General features: G+C 60.2%; 2 protein-coding genes across 6 annotated transcripts in view; both read right to left on the reverse strand.

Moving 5' to 3' along the window:
• Window positions 1–955, reverse strand: part of CYTH1 (cytohesin 1) — a 42,800-nt gene extending 41,845 nt beyond the window's left edge. The window contains exon 1 of the mRNA XM_073311827.2: window positions 846–955. Within this exon, the coding sequence (XP_073167928.1) occupies window positions 846–867 (22 nt within the window). The 5' untranslated portion in view covers window positions 868–955. The remainder of the gene's footprint in view (window positions 1–845) is intronic.
• Window positions 956–6,034: 5,079 nt separating this feature from the next.
• On the reverse strand, window positions 6,035–24,703 carry USP36 (ubiquitin specific peptidase 36). Of its 5 annotated transcripts, none has more exons than XM_073311820.2 (20): window positions 24,598–24,703; window positions 22,467–22,623; window positions 21,200–21,505; window positions 20,601–20,822; window positions 18,920–19,030; window positions 18,440–18,542; window positions 17,414–17,481; window positions 16,791–16,915; window positions 16,260–16,342; window positions 15,757–15,868; window positions 15,277–15,417; window positions 14,827–14,927; window positions 14,335–14,473; window positions 12,318–12,980; window positions 11,455–11,585; window positions 10,207–10,689; window positions 9,583–9,797; window positions 8,849–9,004; window positions 8,372–8,487; window positions 6,035–8,134 (listed from the first exon to the last, which is right to left on the reverse strand). In XM_073311820.2, exons 3-20 carry the CDS (start codon window positions 21,450–21,452, stop codon window positions 8,003–8,005), a joined length of 3,354 nt encoding a protein of 1,117 aa, XP_073167921.2. In that variant the 5' UTR covers window positions 21,453–21,505; window positions 22,467–22,623; window positions 24,598–24,703; the 3' UTR covers window positions 6,035–8,002. The 5 variants fall into 5 exon arrangements, with proteins under 5 accessions (XP_073167921.2, XP_073167923.2, XP_073167922.2 ...); XM_073311822.2 differs by lacking the exon at window positions 24,598–24,703 and adding an exon at window positions 22,822–22,960 and having other exon boundaries at window positions 22,467–22,618; XM_073311821.2 differs by lacking the exon at window positions 24,598–24,703 and adding an exon at window positions 22,822–22,960.
• Between the last annotated feature and the right edge of the window lie 1,053 nt (window positions 24,704–25,756).

The raw sequence follows: 25,756 nt of genomic DNA on the forward strand, positions 1-25,756 counted from the left end.
CACAGCCCTATAACCTCCCACCCCTGACTCTGCACTGCCCCCCATTGCACTGCCCTATACCCCCCCAGCCCCCCTGCACTGCCCCCATTGCACTGCCCTATACCCCCCCAGCCCCCCTGCACTGCCCTATACCCCCCCAGCCCCCCTGCACTGCCCTATACCCCCCAGCCCCCCCGCAGTACCCCCATTGCACTGCCCTATACCCCCCAGCCCCCCTGCACTGCCCCCCATTGCACTGCCCTATACCCCCCAGCCCCCCTGCACTGCCCCCCATTGCACTGCCCTATACCCCCCAGCCCCCCCACAGTCCCCCCATTGCACTGCCCTATACCCCCCAGCCCCCCTGCACTGCCCCCCCATTGCACTGCCCTATACCCCCCCAGCCCCCCTGCACTGCCCCCCATTGCACTGCCCTATACCCCCCAGCCCCCCTGCACTGCCCCCCATTGCACTGCCCTATACCCCCCAGCCCCCCTGCACTGCCCCCCATTGCACTGCCCTATACCCCCCAGCCCCCCTGCACTGCCCCCCCATTGCACTGCCCTATACCCCCCCAGCCCCCCTGCACTGCCCCCCATTGCACTGCCCTATACCCCCCAGCCCCCCTGCACTGCCCCCCCATTGCACTGCCCTATACCCCCCAGCTCCCCTGCACTGCCCCCCATTGCACTGCCCTATACCCCCCAGCCCCCCTGCACTGCCCCCCATTGCACTGCCCTATACCCCCCCAGCCCCCCTGCACTGCCCCCCATTGCACTGCCCTATACCCCCCCAGCCCCTAGCAGTGCCCAGGGGGCAGCGCTCCCCGCCACAGCCCGGTTCCCCCCCCCGGCCCCCGCGCTCACCGTAGCCGCTCTCCTCCTCCATGCTGCCCGCCGCGGCCGCCCGGCTGCCTCTAGCGGCGGCTCCCCGCGCTCGCTCCCGCCCCGGCCCGGCCCGCCTGGGGGCGGAGCTCACCGGCGGGGAGGGGCGGGGCCTCCGAAGCCGGGCCGGGAGCGGCCAGGGGCTGGGCCCACGTGATGCCGGGGAAGGGGCGGGGGAGCGAGCGTGAGCAGGGTCCGGGGGTCCTTCTGGCTCAGGGAGGGGCGGGGCCTGGGAGCCAGGACTCCTGGGTTCTCTCCCCAGCTCGGGGAGGGGGCTGGGGTGGGGGGGAAGCCAGGACTCCTGGGTTCTCTCCCCAGCTCGGGGAGGGGGCTGGGGAGGAGCCAGGACTCCTGGGTTCTCTCCCCAGCTCGGGGAGGGGGCTGGGGAGGAGCCAGGACTCCGGGGTTCTCTCCCCAGCTCGGGGAGGGGGGTGGGGGGAAGCCAGGACTCCTGGGTTCTCTCCCCAGCTCGGGGAGGCGGCTGGGGAGGAGCCAGGACTCCTGGGTTCTCTCCCCAGCTCAGGGAGGAGTCTGGGGTGGGGGAAGCCAGGACTCCTGGGTTCTCTCCCCAGCTCGGGGAGGGGGATGGGGAGGAGCCAGGACTCCTGGCTTCCATTCCCAGCTCTGCCTGACTCTTTGTATGACCTCAGGTAAGTCACTTCATCTCTGCCTCTCTTCCCCCAGCCCTACGGTGGGGATAATGTTCAGCCCCAACCTGCCTCCCTGCCGTCTTGTGAGCTGAATTCATTGTGGCCGAAGGCTTTGGGGTGCTGGGGCGGGAAGGCCTGCACCCATATGCCCCAAAGGCTCTAGAAATCTCCCGTTTAAAGTGCCACTTTCCGGTTAAAGGGTTTATCCGCTACCAGACATCGGGTGTTCCAGCATGGCCGGAGCTAGGCAGACTCAGCCAGGCAGTTATGGCACAGGGGCTGGGCCGGGGCTCACCCTAGGGCAGACGAAGAGCTGCCCCACGAAGAAGTAACGACTCGTCAGCCAGCATAGAGCTGGCCCCGGGCACAGCTCATTTCAAGCTGCAACCCAGCCCCAGATCTTAAGAATGACAGATACTGACGGGCGACATGGCAGAGCCGGGGCAGCGTCTAAAAGAAGCAAGTAAGGGTGCAGCCAGGCCGGCAGTGGGAGCGAGACGAACTCAGAGAGGAGAATACATGGAGACTTGTTGAAGAGAGGAAAGAATTAAAGAAGAGAATTCAGTAAAAGAACGATTCTGCAACAAGACTACGCGGATGAGACACGGAAGTTAAAAGACCAGCCAGCAGAGCTGAGCAAATGGATGGAAAATAAAGCAAGAGGAGCTGAGGTGGTGTATAAGAGAGGGGAGTCTTCTAGTCTCTAAACAACTGACATCACAATTCTCAAATCATTGTGGCAGCATGAAAGCTTGAGATGGTACAATTTGAACAACAAAGGAAGGACAGAAAGCCCTTAACAGATTTGAGACTGTTGTCAGGTCTCTCTTCTGTTGTCTTTTCTCCAGGCTAAACAGGCCCGGTTTTTTAACCTTTCCACATAAAAGGGTTTAGAAAACCTGACCTGTCATTTTTTTTTGCTCTTCTGTGGACACTCTCCAATTTGTCCATATAATTCCTTGCATTGGAAACAGCACTCCATCTGATGCCTCACCAGTGCAGAGTAGATCAGAACAATTACATCCCATGTCTTAGAGACGACATGCCTGTTAATACACCCCAGAACGATGTTAGCCTTTTTCCCAACTGCAGCACATTGGCTCATACTCAATTTGGGATCTACTATAACCCCCAGATCCTTTTCAGTGGTACAATCCAGTTTCTCCCCATTGTGTAGTTGATTTTTCCTTCTTAAGTGTAGTACTTTGCACTTGTCTTTGTTGATTTCAGACCAATTCTCCAATTTGTCAAGGTCATTTGAATTCAAACCCTGTCCCCCAACATGCTTGCAACCTCTCCCAGCTTGGTGTTATCTGCAAATTTTATAAACATACTCTCCATGCCATTATCTACATCATTTAATGAAAATATTGAATAGTACCAGACCCAAGGCAGACCCTTGCAGGATCCTGCTAGATATGTCCTCCTAGTTGACACCCATGGTTTGCTGTCAAACTGTAGTAAATCTGAGTGCAAGTTTTCAGCAAGTTGTGCACCCACCTTACAGTAATTTCATGTAGCCCACAGTTCCCTAATTTGCTTATGAGAATGTCATAGGGGACTCCATCAAAAGCCTTACTAAAAATCAAGATATGTCTACAGCTTCCTCTCGCTCCCTTAGACCACTAAGCCTGTCAAAGAAGGAAATTAGGTTGGTTCAACCCGATTTGTTCTTGACAAAACTATTTGAGCTATTACTAATTACACTATAGCTGCTTACAAGATGATTGTTTAATAATTTGTTCCAGTATCTTTCCAGGTATCAAAGTTAGGCTGACTAGTCTATAATTCCCTGGGTCCACTTTGTTCCCCTTTTAAAAGATAGGTACTGTTTGTCCTTCCCCAGTCCTCTAGCATCTCTGGGAGTTCTCAAAGATAATTACTAACAGCTCCAAGATTACTTCAGCTAGGTCTTTAAGTACTCCAGGATGACTTGAATAATCTAATTTACCTAAATATTCTTTAACATGTTCTTTCCCCCATCTTAATGTGAATTGCATTGAGTATCTGGTCATAATTAACCTTTTTAGTGAAGATTGAAGCAAAATAGGCATTAGACACCTCAGCCTTCTTGATTTCATGCATTATTAGCTTTCCTTCCCCACTAAAGTAGAGGGCTTACATGTTACTCTGACTTTCTCTTGCTCCTAATGTATTTATAGACTCTCTTCCTATTGCCTTTTAGTTTGCTTGCTACCTGTAATACAGTTTGTGCCTTACCGTTCTGATTTTGTCCTTACCTGCTTGTGCTATTCTCTTGTACCTCTCCTTAGCAATGGGTTCACATTTCCACTTTCTGTAGGATTCTCAGATCATTAAAGAGTTCCTGCTGGAGCCATACTGGCCTCATACTAGTCTTCCTCTCTTTCCTTTACACCTTTAATATTGTGTCTCAGACTGCCAGACCTCCTGAACTCCTTTTTTCCTTGGATTTTCTCTCTTACCCACCAGTTCTCAGAGTTCATTAATCAGCTTTTTTGAAGTCCACTATCCATATTCTGCAGCTCTCACTCATTCCTTAGAATCATGAAATCTCTCATTTCATGTTCACTTTCACCCAAATCGCCTTCAGTCTTCCACTTTGCTACCAATTCCTCCATTAGTCAGACCCAAGTCTGAACCAGCTGTCTGGCTGGGTACTTCCTCCACTTTCTGAAACCAGTTGTTCCCTACACATTCTAACAATTTACAGCAAAATGCAAAATTTCTGGATTACTTTTCTAGCAGGTGCCTGGGTAATTAAAGTCCCTCATAGAATCACAGAGCTGGAAGGGACCTCAGGAGGTCATTTAGTCCAACCCCCTGCTCAAAGCAGGGCCAATCCTCAGTTTCTGCCCCAGATCCTGACATGGCTCCCTCAAGGATTGAGCTCACAACCCTGGGTTTCGCAGGCTGCTGCTCAAACCACTGCGCTATCCCTCCCCTCATTAGTACCCAGCCTTGGGTTTGGGGTATTTGTCCTTTGTTCTAGAAAGGACTCATCCATTGCCTCTTCCTGATTTGGTGTGCTCTCGTACAGGGGCTCTTAACCTTTTTCTTTCTGAGACACCCCCATCCCCCCAAACACGCTATAAAAACTTAATGGCCTACCTGTGCCACAAGTGTTTTTCTGCATATAAAAACCAGGGCCTGCATTAGGGGGCAGCAAGCAGGGCAGATTTTAAGGCAGCATGGCTTTGACTTTCTGCCCTGAGTCCTAATGTATCTAATGCCAGCCCTGCTTGGTGGACCCCCTGAAACCTGCTCACAGGCCCCCAGGGGGCCTTAGATCCCTGGCTGAGAACTGCTGCTCTAGTAGACCCCGACTAGGTCACCCCTATTTTTTCCCCCTTTTATCTTTACAAAACTTGCAGCTGATCTGCCTCTCACCGCCTTCTGGACCTCCGAGCACGTGTATTATACATCAATAATATATACCTCTGCTTCTTTTTCCCACCTGTCCTTTCCGCTTTACTCCTGAGAGTTACCCCACCACATCTCTGTGATGCCAGTTAAGTCTTAATTTAGCTTACAGACTAAGATTTCCAGTTCTTCCTGTTTGGTCCCCGTGCCCCTTGTGGGCTGTTCAGCGGGCATAGCTGGTGCTATTTGTACAGGGCCTAGCACAATGGGGCACTCCTGCAATAAGCATGATTAATAGAGGAGCAATGACACTAGGGTAGCAAGAACAGCCTGCCTGCCTGCCCCAGCAAGTAGAAATGAAGACAAAGGAGAGCTCACTCCGCAAATCAAGGCAGTTTGTGCATTGCTAGGGACAGAGGCGTGCAGAGGAAGGGGGGGGGGGCGGCTGATGAGGCCAGCAGCTGTTTCCAAGGAGGATGGCAGCAAATCCAATACGGACAATTCCTCCCCCATACACAGTGGGCTGGGGAGGCACCTGCTGACCTTCTGTTTAAGGGTAGTACTGAAGAAAGCTGCTTTTGTGAAGCCAGTGGGGTTCTCCCCATCTCTGAACAGACATGGCCATGGACCTGGTTTACTGCAAGTTACCCCTACATGCAGAGTGCTCCTGGGCAAGGTAGACTACTAGCCAATGTTGTGAGAGCCCCTTTGGATACAGAGATTAAAGGTGATCAGCTAAGGCTTTAAAGAGCGTGGCTTTGTGCAGTGTAACACCAATCCCTCTGCCAGTGGCCGCTTCCCCTTCTGCGCAGCAGGGATGTGCATGGCCCCCTGCCCCACAAGAGGAAGCTATTTCCCTGAGCCACAAAACATTCGCTGGCAGCTGTTCTGGGATCAGAGATGCACAGAAGCCTTCTGAGGTTAGAACACAATCTTTAGCAGAGACAGGTCTCCCCAGGCAGATGCATGAGTCTGCTACTTCCTAGGCTCTTCTCCCTCCCCAGCCAGAGACTGGCCCTTCTCCACCACCATGAGCCAGGCTGCCTCCTTACATGCACTGCTAAAGACAGCTCAACTCCCCCAGTCCAAGGCATCAAGCTACTTACAGCCTCTGCATCACCTGCCACAGGCGAGGTGAGGGATGGCTCTTCAGCAGTGACACAAACAGGACACAGCCAGGACTCAAAACTGGTTACTTTATTGCACCATGATCTTGGCAATAACTGAGGTTACTGCATTGTCCCCAGCAGGAGGTGCAAAATACAACCATGTACAGATCAGCTCCCGGTATCTACACACATATACATTGAGATTATGGAACCGTCGATCAGCAAACTGTACAAGATGTCAGAATAATCCCCACTGTAAGAGGGAAATCTCCCCTGGGGAAGGGGACAGAGTCTCACGCTGGCTTTTCTCCCCTTGACTAAGTTGAAAATTTAAATAAACGCAAATCCTAGCTGTAACGGCCATTAAACAGGCTTTGATATATGTACACATCTGAGATAATGAAATGATTTGCAGCCATTAACCCCTTCACCTGGCCTGTTTGGCTGACAGCAGGATGCAAAAAGGTTAACAGGTATTTAGAAGATAATGCATGACAGCTCTCAGGCTCCTAGGGAGCAGGGGGGAGAGCAGGGCCCTGCCCATGGAAGACCTGGAGAACATTCTTTTCCTGGGACTCGCACAGCAGGGAGGTTTGGCAGAGGGGCAGTGGTGCAGGGAATGCAGTTTAGAGGTACCAGGCAGACATGGACATGCAGCAGCAGATGGGTGAAAGCAGCCTCTCTAGTGAAGCAGCAGTGCCCCCAGGAGATCTTCCCACAGCCCCCACAACAGCCATTAGCCCAGCAGAGACCCCTCTCCCCCCACCCCCCATCTGCTCCTGGCCCAGCAGCATCCCCTCCCCAGAGAACAGGGAGCACACCCTCAGCAAGACGAACCGGGCACTACCGGGGGAAGCCAAACAGAGTGAAGTCAAGGCAGGCGTGCTGGGGGCTAGCAGCTCAAGCCAACAGCTGATCTCTGTGCAGGGATGCACACAGCTGGACCAAGCTGTGGCAGGGGATGGCCCCCTTCTCCCACTCTGGCAGCAGCCTGGTTCTGCTGGGGCCATGTCCCCAGCTAGACAGAGGGAACCCAGGACAGGAGGCCAAGCTGGATGGGGGTGACGCTCACCCATGAGAGCAGTTGGTTGAGCTGAAGTAGGCCTGTATGAGCCCATTACTCCCTCTGCCCAGGGACCCAGGCAGAAGCAGCTCGAGGGAGGGCGGGGTGGAGAGGAGATTGGGGGTACAGGGGAGGAATTAACAGAAAACTGCCCTAGGCAGCAGCCTCAGAGCCCCATGAGCAGGGCTGATGTTTGCAAGGCAGAGCAGTGCCAGCTGCCAGCCCCGCAGCCACGTGTGCACCTGGCTGTACAGGCCCCAGCCGAGACCGGGGCGCAGCAGTGATAAAGCGCCATCGACAGTCACTTCCCTGCCCAGAAACACCGGGCTGGACGCAATCCCAGCACCGTGCTGCAGTCCTGGGGCCAGTGCAGCAGGGGAATAGCTGCCCCATTAGACAGCGTGTGACAGCAGCGTGGTCACAAGGCTCCCCAGGCAAAGGGAGGAGCTCGGCTGGGCACAAGGCAGGCTGCTGGCCAGCCCCAGTGCCAGAAGCAGGGGAGTGGAGGAGTCACCCAGGGGCTGTGGCAATCAGGAGCAGGGTATGCTCTGCATCTCAGCCTTGGCTATGGGACATGCCCTAAGGGGCCCTTCCTCAGCTACCTGCTGGGGGCGAAGGCATCAGCGCCCCCATGATGCTCCTTGGCACTGGCCATGGCGGAACGAGGGGGACTTAAAGCACGTGAACCAGCCAACTTAGCTACACTCCAGCAGCATCAGCTCGGCGAGTCTCAACCTTCCCCAACATCCAAGAACCAGCCCCTGTTCCATGGAGCCCCACTCCCACCCTGCAAAAGAGGCTGAACGCCAGCACGGCCCAGGCCTGTCACACACCAGGGCCCTCAGCCTGGCTCTGGAGAGGATGCAGCAGGGCGAGTCAGCTGGGAGGGGACGAGCACGGCAGGGTCGGGCCACTCTGCCCCCTGGCCCACGAACGCCAGGCCTGAACGGCAAGCTCCAGCTGGGCGCCCTGGCCTCAGAGCCGGTAGCTCAGGCTGGCCACCTTGGCGGGGTGAGTCACAGACCAGAAGTTGCGCCTGCTCTGCAGTTTCTGGAAGGCATTGACGCGTCTCCTCCGGTCCCGCTTGGCCTTTTTACTCTTCTTCACCTGGACGAGAGCAGAGCCCACAGCAGCGTGAAGCGAAGGGGCTCCAGGTCAGACCTGGCTGCGCACCCTCACCCCCCCTCCGGGCTGGCTCCTAGAGGGAGCATGCCAGGAAGGAGGCAGGAGCCCAAGGAAGGGATCAGTTCCCGAGACCAAGTCCAATCACTCCCTCCCCCAACAGGATCAGGGCCCCGGCCACGAGCCACACGGCTCCGCTCCTGCCAGTGCCCAGCTCCTCACCTTGCCACTGTCGAAGTCCTCGTCCCAGTCGTCTGTGACTCTCGCACTCCGGGCCCACGCCATGTCCTGAAGGGCGTCCTGGCTAATGGCAGAGATCTCGCCCTCCCACGTCAGCACTGCAAAGCAGAGTTGCCCATCAGCGACGGCGGGCCACACCAGTGCACAGCGCCAGCCTGCTCGACCCACCAGCGCCTCTTGGCTGAGCTGGGGCCTGTGGACAGGGAGTTCCAGTGACCACCTGGAGGGCTTTGCTGGCCTCAGTGCAAGACACATCCCCTGCCCCGCCTCTGGCTGCATGGACCAGCCTCCAGAGGGTTCTTTGCAGCAGTCCTCTTTGCAGCGCCAAGTGGGAAGGCTCAGGCCCCATAGCGCAGCGGGGCCATACTGTTACCCTGCAGTCTTGGCCCGGTGCGCTCTGCACCGGGGCTCCCCCGTGCGCACGGCCACCAGGACAGCAGCCTAGTGCGGGGACATTACCTTGCTTCCCATACGCTTTATCAGAGGAATTCCTGAGCAGCTCCTGCACCACGCTGGCCGCCTCCTGGCTCTGCCATGCTGTCCCAGTGCCCCGCCCCTTCTCCGGGCTGCGGGTGGACCCATCTCTGACCTGGCTGTCCCAGATGCACACTGCCACTGTGGAGACCAGGGAGGGGTGAGCATGCAGACGCAGCTCACCTTGAGCCACACTGTGGGGCCCGTGTCTTGAGCCACCTCTTGTTCTGAAAGGGTGAGTCCATGGCCGGAGCGCTAAGCCGGCCCAGCCAGCCCGGGCTCTGCAGGGCCCTGGCCTCGCATAGCTGGCCGAGAGGAAATCTTCATCTTACAGGCAGAGTCAGGCCCCCTAGAGATCCCCCGCCCGACCCACACACACAGCCAGCCAGGCACAGGGCATACCAGCTTTCCCCTCCCCAAAATCACCACCTGACAGCCCAGAAGTGAGGGGCATGGTCATCTCCCCAGCGACGGGCACAGGATGCAGCCAACAAGAGCCCTAGCAGCCGAGCCAGCAGTAGGAGTTTCTGGGTGTGATCAGTGGCCTAGAACTGGGGCCTGTGGGGCAGGAGGGATGGGCAGAAGCTGAATGGTTTTTCTGGGGGCAGAGGGAGAGCAGCCCAGCGCCCCCCTCCATCTGCCACAGGCACTGCTATGAGCCAGGCACCGGCTAGGAGAGCACACGCCCAGCCCAGGACACACCTGTGCAGCAGCAGTACCTGGAGTGCTGACTCTTGTGTGGAGCCCATTCACAGCTGCCTGCTCAGAGCTGGGCTTGGAGGCCGGGCTGCTGGGGCTCTCCCTCCGCTTGCACTTCCGATGCTCAATCTCGCCATCGTCCACCTCCAAACCTCGCTGCTGCTGCTGCTTCGCGCTGCGGAGCTCTCCTGCCCCAGACGCCAGGGTCGCAGCCTCACCCTTCCCGGAGCAGCTGCTGTGAATTTAGACCCAGGCTCAGACTGGCGCCAGGGAGGCGGCAGGAGTCGCCATTATGCAACAGCCTCACCCCAGGCCCAAGAGAGGAGCCTGCCCAAGATCTCTGGCTTGCCCTGCACGGGAGCCACACCTGACCCCTCCTGAGGGTCCAGGAGCCCCTAACGTCAGAGCTCCTGCCACAGGCTAGCAGCTGCACACAGGGCTCTCCTGCCAGGCAGAGCCAAGGGGCAGGGAAAGGGTCAACTGGCTTCAGTGGGCCAGGACCCAGGCTGGGTTCACTGCAGAGAGACGAAGGGCTCAGGGCACTCCATACAGCCAGCACAGGCCCTTACTCCCCACAGGGCTGAGCTGCCAGGCCCACACTCCACAGCTCCTGCAAGGCCAGGGTCTGCCCCCCACCCCCTCACCTGCCCAAGGGAGATGTGCCGGGACTGCGATCTTCCTCCAGCTGCCGCAATCTCTTCCTCCTCCTCTTCCGGGGGGTGATGGGCCCAGTGCCCATGTGGCAGCTGGAGCCTGCGGCTCGATGCCTGCGCTCCCACTCCAGGTCCCCACGGCCCAGCCCCTCTCTCTTCCCGCTGCCTGACTTCCTGGCCGCAGCCTCCTCACGCTCACCCTCCTCCAGGTACCGCCTCTTCCGGGGGGGGCTGGCGAGCCCGGCCCCCTCGCCGCTAGCACCTGCTGGGCCCAGGCCACGGGGGACGCTCTCCACCTCAACATGCTGCTTTCGTCTCTTTTTGGAGGAGCTGGGCAGGGCCTGGCTGGCCTCCTTCTCCCTGCCTGGGTGTGAAGGGTGGGTGGGCTGGCTGCTGGCCAGGAGCTGAGAGTTTGGGCTGGGGCTGCAGGCCGGCCTCCGAGGAAGTGGTGATTTGGGAGCAGATGAGAGCACCCTAGGGGGAGAGGGAGAGAGAGACAGAGACATGCTAACATGGCCCGGGGGCCTGTCCAGAGGGCAACCCCTCCCCCAGCCCAGGAGTCTCAGCTGTGAGCAGTCGCAGAGAGACCCCTGCCTTGGCAAGCCAGCAGCTCAGCAGACAGGTGGAAGAGGTGGCTGGTACGAGACAGCACAGCCGGGGACCCCAGGAGGGAAGAGGCCGTTCAAGGCAGATACGTCAGAGCACGTGAACGTGGGTCCGTGGGGCACAAGCAGAATGCCAGGGCGGCCGGCACCCGCTGACAGAGGATTGGACATTTCACAGGGCCTAGAGCCCCCAGCAAAGCAGGTGCAGCACGGCTGGTGTGGCAGGAGGGCCCATGCCTCCAGGGAGCGGGAGCAGCTGCCACGCTGCCCAGCACGTGTGGGATCCCTGTGGCCCTGCCAGAGACACCTAACAGCCCACAGGCTCAGTCGCGCATGGCCCCCAGACACTGACTCCTGCCCAGCCTCTGGACACCAGCTTCCCCAGGCTCCTAAACCAGGGAAAGCCCTGCACTGGCCAGACCCGCTCTGGTCCACGTGCCCGTGCCCACGCCTGTCAGAGGAGGAGTTAGGGAGCAGACCCAGCCCTGCAATTCAGAGGCGCTGCACTGCCTTGGGCGGACGCGTTCCCTTGACGGCCACATTGCAGAGTCCACCAGTGGAGCAGACGAGGATCCCACTCACCACAGGGGGAGGGAGGCTCTGGGGACGCTGCTGGGGCGTCTGCATGGCTTACCTGGACTTGCCGAGAGGCCAGGGAGAGGTGGAGGCAGGGTGGGTGGTGCTCATGGGGGAGGTGTGGTCGGCAAAGGCTGGGCGGGGTGGCGTGTGGCGGTCACTTCCGCTCGCCCTCCGCGGGGTGCTGCCCTGCAGTTATCGACATAAATAAAAACTTGGTGGTCTAAAGAGACGTTTCCATGAGCCAAGAGGGGAAAACAAAAAGGGGAGCCCAGAGAAGGGGAGGGGGACGGACACAGACAGGGGGGAGCGGGGGGTGGGAGAAGAAGAATCAGAAAAGTGTTCTCAGTTAGAAACACAAAGGAAGCGAGGAAGGAAGGAAATTTAAACCGAAATCCTAACACAAGGCTGTGGGCTGAGCCCAGCACTGGAACAGAGCTCTAGCGGGAGCCTGGCCCTGCAGAGCGAAGGGTTCCCAGGAGCCACAGGAGGGCGGGCAGCGCATGCTCCCAGCTGCGGCATCCTCCCATGGCACTGCCAGCTCCAACCAGCCCAGAAGGCAGGATCGGTAGCGGGCCTGGTTGGTCCCTGGGGAGGGCTGAGGAGGCCCCCACCGCAGGGCGAGGTCATGGCAAGTCACATGGGACTGACAGCCCACCCAGGAACTGCTCCCTTCCGCTCCTCGCCCAGGGGCAAAGCCCATCACATGTGGATCCGGTAGCCCTGGGGGCAGGTGGGTAAGTGACATTGTGCTCTCCAGGCTGCCCAATAAGCCGGAGGCCAAAACAGGCCCACACCCCAGCAGCAATCCCCCATATGAGCTGGTGGGGAGGGATTTTCCTGCAACCCCTGGGCCCAGACGTCATGCCCACAGGGAGCGGGCATGACTAGCGTGGCTCTCAAATACAACCCCAGACCCACCTTCTTAGCAGAAAGGGCCAGCTTCTTGGCAGGCGGGGGCGACATGGTGCTGCTCACATCCAGGGTGGCACCAGCCAGCAGCAGGGATTTTAATTTCGCCACCTGGGGGTCCTCCGAGCCGGGGTGCTTGGCTTCCTGCTCTGAGGACGTGGCTGGACCGTACTCCGTTTCCTGAGAGGCGCAGAAGCCGTTGGCTCCGTTCTTAGCCTGCGGGGGTCCCTTGGCCAAGCGCGCTGGGCTGGAAGAGCTGCTGCTGCAGGAGTCCTTCCTCCGCGGCTCAGTGCCCTCCCCGCTGCCTCTGGGCTCTTGGCTGGGTGCAGCTGGCTCCACCTGGGGCCTGGGCGAGGTGGGTGATGGAGACTCCTTGCTCTCCCAGGAGCTCTGCTTGGGGACCTCGGCTTTGGCCCTGCTCACTTCACTGGTGTCACAGAAGCCCTGGGACACAGCAAGTGGCTTCTTGGGCCTCCTGGCTAGCTCATCCGAGAACACAGCTGCCATGTGCATGGCTCTGGCAGCCAGTCTGGGCGAGGGGAACCCAGCAGGGGGCTTAGCCTGAGCGGTCCCATTCTGCAGCTTGGGCCCGGCCTCAAACACACCCCGGGCCACAGGGATCCCGGCCTCTTCCGCTGCCTGGAGCTTCTTCCCAGGCGCCCCGTCTGGTCTCTAGGCAAAGCCAGAGGAATCAAGTTAGGGGGTGATTCAGGGAGCCACGAGCTACGTCCTGCTCCAGAGCATAGTTGGCTGCAGGATATGGCCAGCCCTAGCCCCCACCGCAGGCGAAGAGGCGTGTTACACCTTGACACCCCAATATTCACCACTGTCATCTAATTAGGATATGTCTTATACAACGTATGTCTTGTGAGGTATCATTCTAAAAGTCTTCATCTGCTAGACAGTAAGAGCGCACACCACCCAATGAAAGATCGTCGTATGTGAAGTTATGAAGTTTGGCTAAGTATGTGTTACTGAAACATGTCCTGACGTTGAAAACACCCCCATAGAAGATATAAAAGGGGGACAATGACATCATAAGGGGACCTCACTCTCCCTACAACAACACTCCTGAAAACACCTGAGAGGCCAGGACTGAACTGTGGGAAGTGATGGTCTCAGGCTAGAAGGATCTTTAGCCTGCATATGAAAACCTGGAAAAGCCAAGGCAACTTGTGCCTTAAGAATCTGCCAGCCTATTTATCACTTAGGGTGAGAATTTGCTAATTTATATCTTACCTATCTAGTGTATTAAGCTCAGTTTGCAGTTTTTATTTACTAAGGTAATCTGCTTTGATCTGTTTGCTATCTCTGATAGGCACTTAAAATTTACCTTTTGTAGGTAAATTTATTTCTTCTTTATAACATAACCCAGTTTCTGCAATTCATACTGGGGGTGGAGGGGCAGGGGGGCAAGAAGCTGTGCACATCTCTCTCCACATTGAGGAAGAAGGTGAATTTTTATGAGCTTGCGCTGTGCAGATCTTTCAATACAGTATTATTTTGGGTTTATCTCCCAAAAGGGGTGTGCCTGTGGGTGCTGGGGGAGTCCTCTCACACAGAGCTGACTTCAGTCTGCGTCTGCAGCTGGGTGTGGCCCTACCTGTGTGTGTGCGCTGCAAGAGGCCAGAGAGCCTAATTCAGCAAAACAGGGAGAGGGAATCCAGGCTGGTGGAGCAGGAGAGGCTCAGTGAAACCCCAGTACGTCAGGTGGCATCCCGGATGGAGGGGTCCAACCCGTCACAGCATGTTCTGGGCTGTGCAGGCCCCCCCACTGCCCTCTGTCACGTGCCAAGACACATTCCCCTAGGTCGAGCAAGGAACCTCGGAGGAGCATGTGCCACTCACTCAAGTGGCTTCACACAGGCAGAGGCCATGAACATCCCTGCATGCCTGCAGCATCCTAGGCCCTATGGCAGCGAGTCAGAGCCCTCTCCCCCGAGCCAGGACCCCTCTCCCACTCAGCAGCAGGGACAGCTGCAGCCCCATGCTTCGGGAGTCTCTGGCACAAGACCTGGACACTTACCTTGCCAGCCAGTGGCGAGGAGAGCAGCCCATTGGCTACGGTTTTCTTGATCTGGTCAGAGACTACGCCGGCTCGGCCAGGCAGGGCAGAGGCAGTCTTGGCAATGGGCCCCTCAGGGCTCTTCCTAGAGCTTGGGATTCTGGCCAAGGAGAGAGAAATACGTGGAGTCAGAGGAGGCAGGGGGTTGGTGGCTTGGGACCAGGGGAAATGCTGAGGAAACAAGTGCCATGGGGGAGGGGGCTTGGTGCAGGGCCATGTGTCCATCAGGAGCCATCACAGAACCACAGCTAGAGCCCTCAATCCCAGCCAAGGCCGGAAGGAGCCCTGGGGACAGGCCAGCAGCCATGTGCCAGCCCAGCTGGAGCTGCTGAACCATCCCTGCTAGGTGCACGTCTCTAGCCCTCCCAGGGAAGCAACTCTTGGAGCGAGAAGCCGGGGATCCCTGGGGCCAGAGGGGGAATAGCTGCCCGCAGCAGACGGCGACTCGCATACCTTAAGTAGAACAGCACATAGGCCTGCTGGTTGAGGACGACCTTGATGTTGCTGGAGTGGACGAGGGAGTCGTTCATCTGGTACCACTGCCCGTTACTGGCCTGGGGGAGATGGAGTGCAATAGATAGTGGCAGAGACCCCGCCCAGAGCCAGGAAAGGCTGGAGCGTCTGGGGGTGCCAGGAATCCCTCCCCTGGCCTCTGCTCTGGGGCAGCACTCCCCAGCACTGCCTCCCAGAAACCCAGAGCAGGGAATGCCCCAGCACCTCAGCGGCCGGGGCACGGCTAGGGACAGAGCGCGGCAGGCTGCCCAGGGCAGCAGCAGGGAGCTGGGGTGAGACAGCACCCACCATCCAGCAGGGCCACCCAGCACCATCGTTGGGCGCCCAGGTGCACACTCAGGGCGCCACCCCCCGGCGGCCCTGGAGCGACTCCCCTGGGGGGGGCCTCACCTTCACGTAGCAGTAGTAGTGCCCCGCATGGCAGCTGTACCCCGAATGGACCAGCACTGCATACAAGCCATACGTGACCGGGTCGCCATTGCTCTGGGACATGTAGGGACGAATGTTCAGGAACTCAGGGTACCCCACATCCTGCAAGGAGAGACCGGCATCAGGGAACCCGCCCCCGGGACTTGTCCAGCTCAGGAGACAGATCTCTGGCCTAGGGTGCCCATGCTGCTTTGGAGTCCCCTTGGTGGGAGGGGGCCACCAGCATCAGCTACCCAAGACCCATTACAGGAGTCACCCGCCGCCTGCATGGCGCAAGCACCCCACAATGCAACAGGGGGCGCCCCGAAGTGGTCAGGAGGGCCGCAGGCCAGGGTTGAAGTGCAGGGGCAGAGGTCTGGCTAGGAGGCCCGGCACTACGCCCCATGCCAGCCACGCCCTCTCCAGCCCTGCTCCCCAGGACATCCCCGCGCAGGCACCCACCTTGGTGATTTTACCTCCACTGAAGTTGGCGAAGCGCTTGAGGGACAGCGTGAGGACGTTGGAGGCACGGTGGATGGTGAAGCGCTTTGTGGCGGGCACCTTCCTCTTGCATCTGCACAGAAGAGAGGGGTGAGCTTGCACCATCATGCCACTCCTGCCCCTAGCCTTGGCTCCTGTGACAGCCACCCTGGCAGGGCCCTGCGTCAGCATTGCCCCGAGGCAGGGCAGCAAGGAGGGCTGGGACCCCTCCCGCGCACTGGCGGGCAAGGAGTCAAGGAACAGGGGGCGTGAACTGATGCCCCTGGAGCCCTGCTGCGGCACATGGCGCTGCACAGCCAGGCATCACACCTGGTCCGAGCTCAGTCTGGGCTGGCATCAGGAGCCAAGGCCCCCAGGCAGAGCGGAGAGGAGAGAGGCCGTCGTGCCAGGCTGCAGCGCAGCCCCCGGGAGCTCGCTCCCCGCCCGCCCGCAGCCAGCAGGCCCCAGCATGGGCAGCGACTCACTTGGCACACATGTAGGCGTTCTCCCCGCTCAGCATGTCTGGTCTCACAAACAGGTCCAACGCTCGCACTATGTTTGCGGCTTGCTGCAACGACAACGGGGAGTTAGAGGGCGGCGGTCCTGCCCCCCGAGGAACGAATGCCCGCCAGCACCACGGGGCACTACAGCTAGCAGATACCCTGGGGCACTAGTCTGGGTCCAAGGCCAGAGAGGGTGAGCCTGGTGACCGTGTCACCCCGCAGCCACTCAGGCTGACTGCCCCCCAGCACACAAGGGGACCGCTTGCACAGGCGCTAACTGGGAGTCCAGCGGCAACATACCCTCACCCCCTGGGAGGAGGTTGGTGAGGGTTGCCATGGGACTGCACCCAGCCAACGGCTCACGGCCAGAATTCAGCGTGACTGGCGTTCTCGGCCCAGGCCCAGGCTAGCAGGCAGACTGCCCAGCTGCAGGGGAGAGCCACACCCCCGCACTATTCCTCCATGCTGGGCCGACTCGTCCCCCACGAGCAGCCTCCCTGAACCCGGCTCCACCTCTACCCAAGCCTTCATGTGCCCCGTTCCCCCCGCCGGCGAGGGCGCCTCTACCCGGATCTCCAAAGCCACGTCCAGGTAGGGGTCGTAGGTATCCGAGACGCTCTTGCACACCGAACACTTCACTGCAAGGGAAGCAGAGAGCAATGATCCAACTGTACCAGAGAGTGGAAGCCAGGAACAGCTGACACCACCACATGTCCCTGAGGGACTTCTCCCCGCCCTGGATCCGGGCCCAGGGAGGAAGCAGCAGGACACCAGAGCCAGGCTCTCTGCTAACTCCCTCTGCCCAACCAGAAGCAGCAGCACTGTCCGTGCAAGTGCTGGAAGCAGAGTGGCTGGAGCTGGGTGGCCTTGAACCAGGCAGTGCTGCGGACACGTCTGCACCCTCGCTGGGCGTCAGGGAGCCCTCAGAGCCAGCCTGGCCAGGAGCTTTCTGTGCAGCTCAGGCCCCACGCGCACAGGAACCGGCAGCCTGGGGGAGACAGTGTGTAATATTTCCCCACTGCAGCACCTTGGGCTGGGGTCCCCAGGAAATTGAACGGGCCCTTGAGAGGAAGCTGCCAGGGAGGCTCAGGTCTCTCTGGGCCCCAAGGACAAGGTGCCCCACAACCTGCACTCACCACGGGACCGCAGGTAACCGCCAAAGATCTGATGAACCAGAGTTGTAGCCTGAGTCTGACGATCCAACCTACGAGACAAGCAGCTGGTCTTGCACAGCCCCCTCCACTACGCCCCTTTCCCTCTGAGCCAGGCTTCCCGGGCCGCAGCCCCCACAAGCAGGATCCAGGCTGGGAGGCCTGGCTACCCATGCTGCCAAGTCTGCTGGATTCGGGGACAGCTCAGACACCTCTGTGTTAGTGCAACAAGGTGCTGAGGATGCAGGAGCCATATCCAGTCCCCTCAAAACTGCACAGGAGAGGCCTACATCTCAGCCCTGAGCCACCTGCCCACAGGGCTGTCCCCAAGCATGATGCAGCTTGGTCCACCAGCCCCACTCCAGGCAGATAGCACGGGGACAGGCACCTCGAGAGACTGACGCCGGCCTTGGGTCCTGCAAATGCACCTTTCGCTTTTCCAGGACAATCAGTGTGCGGTGAGGCCAGCTGCGCGGTGCTGGTGAAAATGGCCGTGGAGACGTACCTCCAGGAAGGGACTGGAAAGAATGCGCGGTGGGGGAGGGATCTGAAACCAGGACCCAGCTCAGTGACTGTGCCTAGATTCTCTCGACACCAACAGGGACTCCACATCCATGACCTGCCCCAGTGTGCCAAGGGACACCTGCCCGCCGGGCCCACTGAACAAGGAAAGAGGCAGTGGCAGGCAGGCACCCTCCGGCCCAGAGGCCTGAAGGTTGTGGAGCTGCCAAGTTCCAAGGGGCCTGGGGAGGAGCAGTCTGGATCCTGGGGCTCCAAGGCATGGTGGGGCTGGCACACCAGAACGCTTCTCCCCAGCACCCAGGAGCAGCTGCGCCACGGGCAGCAAAGCATGCCCCGCGTTGCACTATGCTTGCCCCATACAGTCCCCAGCTGCTCCTGCTCTCTCAGAGCACAGGGATTGGGCTTTCATTGCCTGGCTGAGGGGACAACCCCCTCCTTCAGTCCAGGGGCAAAGGGGTAAATCTGGGGCTCCGCACAGACACCACCTACTTGGTGTAGCCGTTCAGGCAGGCCTTCTGCATGGCATCGATGGTGTAGCGCAGAAACTCATGCGCATCCTCCTGGCTGCCAAAGCGGAAGTGCCGAGCGATCTCTGCAAGAGGGGAGAGAAACAAGTCAGCCAGCTGCCTAGCCCTCGGCCCCTGATCCCCTCCTTCAAACAGGAATGCTGCCACTTGGAGGCCAGACCATCAGTCCAGTTAAGCTAGCACCTGGCTCTTACTGTCCCCAGGGCTGCAAATGAAGGGGCACCGCAGCCAAGGGCACAGCCACAGGGCTGGGCTAGTGACCCACATGCCCGATACAGAGCCATGTTGCTTTAGTGAGTCCCTGCAAGGAGACAGTGAGAGATGCAGGCCTTGGGCTCAAGCAGAGAAAGCCTCCCAAGTGCACTCGTCACCTCTCCCAGCAGCACCAGGTGAAGGGAGGCCCCTCGCTGCCCGGAGTGGAAGGGAGGGCTCGTGTTCTTACTTTTGAGATCTCTGATGAAGGACACCGGCTTGATTGCATTGCCGCTGTTGGCAAAAGCTTGGATCATGTGATTCTGCATAATACACATCATGCAAAAGCCTCCTTGGTGACCTGCAGCAGAGTGGGGAGGAGAGAAAGGGGGTCAGGCACAGATATCACTGCAGAAGCCACGCGGCTCTCCGCAATTCAAGTGAGCGAAGGCAGAACCTGCATGGCACCCGCTCCTCTAACAGGCAGAGCCCGGGGCACCAAGCCCTAGCTGCAGGTTTCCAGCCTCACCTGCACGGCCACAGAGTGCCCACGGGCAACTGGGCAGCGTTTGGGTGGCCAGCACTCACGGCGGAGGCCATTATACCGAAAGCAGGGGCTGCCACCCTTCGGCTTTCACCGCAGAGTTAACTTAGGTGACTGGCCTAGCCTAGCCTGGGTGTGAGCTGCCACACTGCGAAGCCCCACCCAAGTTATGGCACTGTGCTTGCCTGTGAGAGTCCCTAGAACTTCTGGTGACATAGGCATGAGTTCTGTGCTCCACTATGCAGAACCACGCTAGGAGTCTTCCCTAGTGAGTTGTGGGAGAACTTGTCTATCCTGCCAGGAACATGGGGAAGGCACTGGGGGCCCATCAGCACCCAACTAACTTGGCTTGCATCCTTCCGGCAAAGCGAGCCAGTTATCATGCAGCTCTCCGGCTCTAGCTGATTGCCCCAGACACCCCAGCTAGCCCAGGTGTGAGGTCCTTGGGTCAGGGGCCTGAGGAAGAGCCAGGCTAACTCTGCAGTGAGGACATGCCGTCAAAGCCATCAAGACCCCTCCATCCACATTAACAAGTGACCATCAACCATGGCATCTCTTCAGATCAGCTGCTTCTTGCAGGGTCGAGGCTCATGGCAATGGCCACCTCCACCTGGGCAGCATGGTCCCTTCCAAACACGCCACACACAGCACCCCCCAAAAGCCAGCGATACAGAGCACTGTGCTCCAGCCTCAGCACCCTCCCTGCTTCTGCCGGGGTGCCTGCAGTGACTCCACAGCCCGCAGAGACGGGAACAGGCACTGCTGCTAAGCACTGCTCTGCAGAACACCAGCAGGTCAGCTGGCGCCATCTCTCCTTGTTCCCCACTGCGGCTATCAGTCCACCCGTCTGTCCACCGTAAAAACGAGACAGACTGGCAATGCAGCTGGAACCGAGGAAGAGCCTGGCAGCGAGAGAGGATCTTCTCAGAGAACAGCACATGCCAGGCAAGAGGGGGGAACAGACAGAGGGGAAACGAAAGGAAGGCTCCCAGAAACCATGGCAGTGGGCACAATGTAAGAACGTAGATGGGTAAAGCAGAGACAGGTCAGTTATACACCCCCTCACCCCCCACCACACACAAGAAGAGCAGCTCAGTGGTTGGGATGGATGCAGGAGGGGCTGAGTAATGGTGTTTGGCCTGTGTCATGCAGGAGCTCAGACCAGGTCCCTTCTGGCCTTGGGAAATTCATACATAAGCCTCCTTCCCCAATCAGCACTTTCCGATGTAGGTGCCAGAGGCCAATGTGCAGGGAGATTCACCGAGAAAATGCCTGAGAACCCTGTTTCAGCCAGGCTTCTGCTTGCCACACTACCCACTGAGCACCGTGGGGACACTCAGCTCAGCCGTACAGAGCCCCCGCGCCAGCTGGCCCTTTCCCCACTCACAGCTGCGGCTATGCTCCTTGGACAGCAGGTAGTTTGCCAGTGGCGGCGTGTAAGTCAGACATTGCACAGTGGAGTTGAGGAAGCAGGTGTTGCCCAGGTTGTGGAGTCCTGCTCCGACCCTGTACACCCGCTCCCATTTCATGGACAGGCGCTCCATGGGGAAGAGAACTTTCTGGGGAGCTGGGACGCCGTCCCCAGAGCCTCCCAAAGCATGGTCACTCCCTGCAAGAGAGAGAGGAGTCACTTAGACACAGAAAAGTCAGACTGACCTAGGTACGGCTCTCAGGCATGTGAAAACGTGACACCCTGAGTGCCCCTGGCACAGACGGTAGTTAAAGCGACAGAAGAATTCTTCCATCGACCTGGCTCCCAGCTCTCGGAAGGGCGGATTAATTTCAGCAATGGAAAAACCACTTCCAGTGCTGCAGGAAGCAGCTACACAAGGTGCTACAATGGCAGAGCTGCAGGGCCACGGCTATGTCACTGCAGCCTCTGTAGCGTAGGCAAGCCCAGACATTAAAGGAAAGAGATCTCAACAGGGTCAAACACACAAACACTGGAACGAGGAGCAGCTCCCAACCCCAGAGCCCTCTACGTACCCTGCTTCCTGATCTGGGCCTCATCAGAGCTCTTCTGGCGACTGGCATTCTCCGTCTTGGGGTTCAGCAGAACGTACTTGCCCTTCAGGGTCTCCAGCTGGTAGGAGAAGCTCTTGCTTGCCGGTTCAAACTCTATCTTCTGCAGCAGGATCTTCTTGGCTGAAGACGCCAGGAGCTTGCCCAGATCACCATCGTCAGTGGAGTCCTTCCGGCCTGGCTTGAGAGCCTCCTTCAGCTTGTCCACTATCGGCATGGTGCATCACTGTGGGGGAGTGGACTCAGCTCACTAGCCGGGGAAGCGTCTCTCTACAGAGGAGAGTTAGAAGGGAGACTGATGGGCAGGTTGGCCAGTCAGGAACTGCCACAGATCACAGAGACCTTTCCAGGCATGTGGTTTCGGCAGTGCTGTAACCCTGGCCTGCCCACCACCCAAAGCAACCCGAGAGCTCTCAGCACGGCAGTTAGAGCCGCCTTCAGAGACTGTCAGAGGGCAGTGTGGCAGTGGGAATTAGTTTCATCTCCTGATCAGGTGCATCCACTGGGCTGGCTATGGGAAGGATCTCCTCAGCCTGCCCAGGAATGGCACATTGGCTCTAGGATGGCAGGGTTTAAATAATCAGGAAGAGCAAACAGATGCGTCATTTGTCCCATAAGCACTAGGGCACTCCACACCCTGCTCCCAGACCAGATGTGAGGGTCCCCTCCCTTTGTGCCACAAGGCTCGTAAGAGCAGCCAGTAGCACCCCTTTACTCAGGCCAGTGATGCAGGTACTCCCTCCTCCTCACCCGGGACTAAGCACCCCACTGGTACAGGCTTCACAAGAGGAAACCGAACTTGTGCTCCTGCATGGCAGTGCAGAGCCCCTGCCGTGGGGTCCAAGGTGACCCCGCCCCGCTTGCCTATCCCCCAGGTCATGGGGCCCAAGGTCCCCCACCACCACCACCTGTCCACCCCCCCAACTGCAGGGCCCAAGGTTCCCTCCTTCCCCCTGCCCCCCCAGCCTCAGGGCCCAAAGTCCCCACCCCACCCCCGGGGCCACCCCCCAGCCAGGTGTCTGCTTTGAAAGCATTGGCCATTCTAGTCCCAGCTGGCATTTAATTAGAATCCCTGTCCCTCTGAGCAGCCCCACGCTCACAGCCCTGCCTGGCTGGGGCAGAGGGGTGCTGCCGAGGTGGCTCAGTTGGACAATCCCCATAGAGCACGAAGAGCAGCTCCAGGGTCAATCGCTGCAGCGAGGTGTCACACACAGGAATCCGCAGCCCTTACCTGGAGAGTTTGGACTCAGCCAGCCCTCGCGGGAACATCGGCCCTGGCGGTCGAGCGCTCAGGCTAGGAATGGGCAGCAGAGAGGAAGCCAGGTGGTGTCTCGTGCCCTTGAATTCAGAAGCCCTTCTCCAGCCGATAAGCCAGCGAGGACGCTGTGCTGGGTGCAGAGAACACGAGGGACGATCAGCTGTCTCCCCCCAGTACTCCCCCAGCCCCCTTCCAGCAGCAAGCCATGCAAAGAGCAATCGCTGGGGCAATCCCAGCCGGACGCCTGAGGCGGGACAGGGAAGAGGAGTGAGGGGTGTGACTGACAGCTCGGGGTGCCCACACATCAGCAGACAACTCCACCACCCACCCAGAGACACCCTGGCTCCATGCCCAGCCAGTCCTTGGGCTCCGCATCGAGGATGCCAGGGGTGACCCCAGACAGTGCGACTGACGGGTCTGCATCCAGGCCAGGCTCGGACTGCAGCCCCGGCGTGCCCCATTCTTCTCCCCCACTACACACACAGCCCCGGCCTGCCCTCCCCCTTCACACACAGCCTCGGCCTCCCCCCCTTCTTCCCCTCCCCCCCCCACAGGCAGCCTCGGCCTCCCCCCCCTTCCCCTCCCCCCCCACAGGCAGCCTCGGCCTCCCCCCCTTCTTCCCCCCCCCACAGGCAGCCCCAGCCTGCCCCCCTCTTCTTTCTTCCCCTCCCCCCCCCACAGGCAACCCCGGCCTGCCCCCCTCTTCTTTCTTCCTCTCCCGCCCCCCACAGGCAACCCCGGCCTGCCCCCCTCTTCTTCCCCCCCACGCATCCCTGGCCTGCCCTCCTCTCCTCCCCCCACAGCCCGCAGCTCCGGCCTGCCCCCTCTTCTTCCCCCCCCCACACGCAGCCCCGGCCCGCCCCCCTCTTCTTTCTTCCCCTCCCCCCCCCACAGGCAGCCCCGGCCTGCCCCCCTCTTCTTCCCCCCCACGCATCCCTGGCCTGCCCTCCTCTCCTCCCCCCACAGCCCGCAGCTCCGGCCTGCCCCCTCTTCTTCCCCCCCCCACACGCAGCCCCGGCCCGCCCCCCTCTTCTTTCTTCCCCTCCCCCCCCCACAGGCAGCTCCGGCCTGCCCCCCTCTTCTTTCCCCCCTCCACACGCAGCCCCGGCCCGCCCCCCTCTTCTTTCTTCCCCTCCCCCCCCCGGAGGCAGCCCCGGCCTGCCCCCCTCTTCTTTCTTCCCCTCCCCCCCCACAGGCAGCCCCGGCCTGCCCCCCTCTTCTTTCTTCCCCTCCCCCCCCACAGGCAGCCCCGGCCTGCCCCCCTCTTCTTTCTTCCCCTCCCCCCCCCGGAGGCAGCCCCGGCCTGCCCCCCTCTTCTTTCTTCCCCTCCCCCCCCCGGAGGCAGCCCCGGCCTGCCCCCCTCTTCTTTCTTCCCCTCCCCCCCCCCGGAGGCAGCCCCGGCCTGCCCCCCTCTTCTTTCTTCCCCTCCCCCCCCTGGAGGCAGCCCCGGCCTGCCCCCCTCTTCTTTCTTCCCCTCCCCCCCCCCGGAGGCAGCCCCGGCCTGCCCCCCTCTTCTTTCTTCCCCTCCCCCCCCCGGAGGCAGCCCCGGCCTGCCCCCCTCTTCTTTCTTCCCCTCCCCCCCCCCGGAGGCAGCCCCGGCCTGCCCCCCTCTTCTTTCTTCCCCTCCTCCCCCCACACGCAGCCCCGGCCCGCCCCCCCAGGCTCCCCTCTTCTTCCCCTCCCCCCCCACACGCAGCCCCGGCCCGCCCCCCCTTCTTCCCCTCCCCCCCAGGCTCCCCTCTTCTTCCCCTCCCCCCCCCACACGCAGCCCCGGCCCACCCCCCCTTCTTCCCCTCCCCCCCAGGCTCCCCTCTTCTTCCCCTCCCCCCCCCACACGCAGCCCCGGCCCACCCCCCCTTCTTCCCCTCCCCCCCAGGCTCCCCTCTTCTTCCCCTCCCCCCCCACACGCAGCCCCGGCCCACCCCCCCTGGCTCCCCTCTTCTTCCCCTCCCCCCCACACGCAGCCCTGGCCCGCCCCCCCCGAGCCCCCCCGCCGCCGCCGGGGCTGCGTCCACACGGCGGGGCCGAATCGGGCGCACCCGGCGGGGCAGGGACGCGCGTCGCCGGAGCGTTTCCCCCGCGCGGCCCCGCGCCGCCCCGCTACCTGCTCCGGCCTCCCGCACCATCCGGGCGCCTCCGGCCCGCCGCACACGTGTCCGCGCCTTAAAGGGGAGGCGCCTGCGAACGGCCGACACCAGGCCCCGCTCGCGCCCCGCCTCCCCCTTAAGGGGCGGGGACCGCGCAGGCCCCGCCCCGTGACGCGCGGGCCCGTCACCTCCTCCCGCCCCGCCCGCCGCGCGCGCCGCCGGCAGCCCCGCCCCGAGCGGGAGTCCCGCGGCAGGGAGTTCCGCCGGCCGCCCGGCGCGGTGCCTCCACCCTCGCCCCCGGGTCGGCTCTTCTCCCGCTGCTCCGCCCCCAGCCCGGCTCCCGGCACCAGCCCGCAAGCCCCTGCTCGGGCGCACAATTCCCGGGGCCGCGTTCCGGCCCCCCCCCCTTTTTTTTTCTTTTTTTGCTTGGGCAGGCGGGGCTCGGGGTGGGAAACCCCCTGGAGCTGACCCTGTCCGCACCCCGCCTCCGGGGGGCTCCCGGCTCTGCAGTCTGCCCCGTGTCCTGTCTCCTTTCTGAGACGGGCCCCCGCAGGCTGCGGCTGACGGGTGGGCGCACCCTGGGTTTATAGAGGGCCCGTGGGATATGTTCTGTCTTATTCTCCATCCCTTTCTTAACGATCCCCAGCATGCTCTTCGCTTCTTTGACGGCCGCTGGCCACTGAGTGGGCGTTTCCCGAGAACTATCCGCGGGGACGCCAAGATCTCGGTTCTTGAGCGGAGACAGCTCATTCAGACCCCACCGCTGTGTAGGGCTGTGTAGGGGATGATGTATTGCAATGTGCATTACTTCGCATTTATCAACGTTGAATTTCATCCGCCTTTTGTCGCCCAGGAACCCAGTTAAAGAGATCCCTTAGCAACTCTTTGCAGTCTGCTTTATGAATATGTTGAATAGCACTGGTCCAAGTAGAGATCCTTGGGAGACACCACTGTTTACCTCTCTCCAGCCTGAAAAATAACCATTTATTCCTACCCTTTGTTTCCTGTTCTTTAACCAGTTCCTGATCCATGAGAAGACTTTCCCTCTGATCCCCAACTGATCCCCAACAAAATCTTACTTTGCTTCAGAGCCTTTGGTGAGGGACCTTGTCAAAGGCTTCCTGAAAGTCCAAGTGCGCTCTATCTACTGGATCACCCTGGTCCACATGCTTGTCG

The sequence above is a fragment of the Lepidochelys kempii genome, chromosome 14 (assembly GCF_965140285.1).
Source record: "Lepidochelys kempii isolate rLepKem1 chromosome 14, rLepKem1.hap1, whole genome shotgun sequence".
Lineage (NCBI taxonomy): Eukaryota > Metazoa > Chordata > Testudines > Cheloniidae > Lepidochelys > Lepidochelys kempii.

Coding starts and splice junctions, on each gene's coding strand:
- USP36 (XM_073311820.2), bottom strand. CDS start 21,452: ATGCCGATAGTGGACAAGCTGAAGGAGGCTCTCAAGCCAGGCCGGAAG. Junction 18,543..18,919: donor CTTCATCAGAGATCTCAAAA/GTAAGAACACGA, acceptor CCCCTCTTGCAG/AGATCGCTCGGCACTTCCGC. Junction 12,981..14,334: donor CCTCGCCACTGGCTGGCAAG/GTAAGTGTCCAG, acceptor GGCTTTGCCTAG/AGACCAGACGGGGCGCCTGG.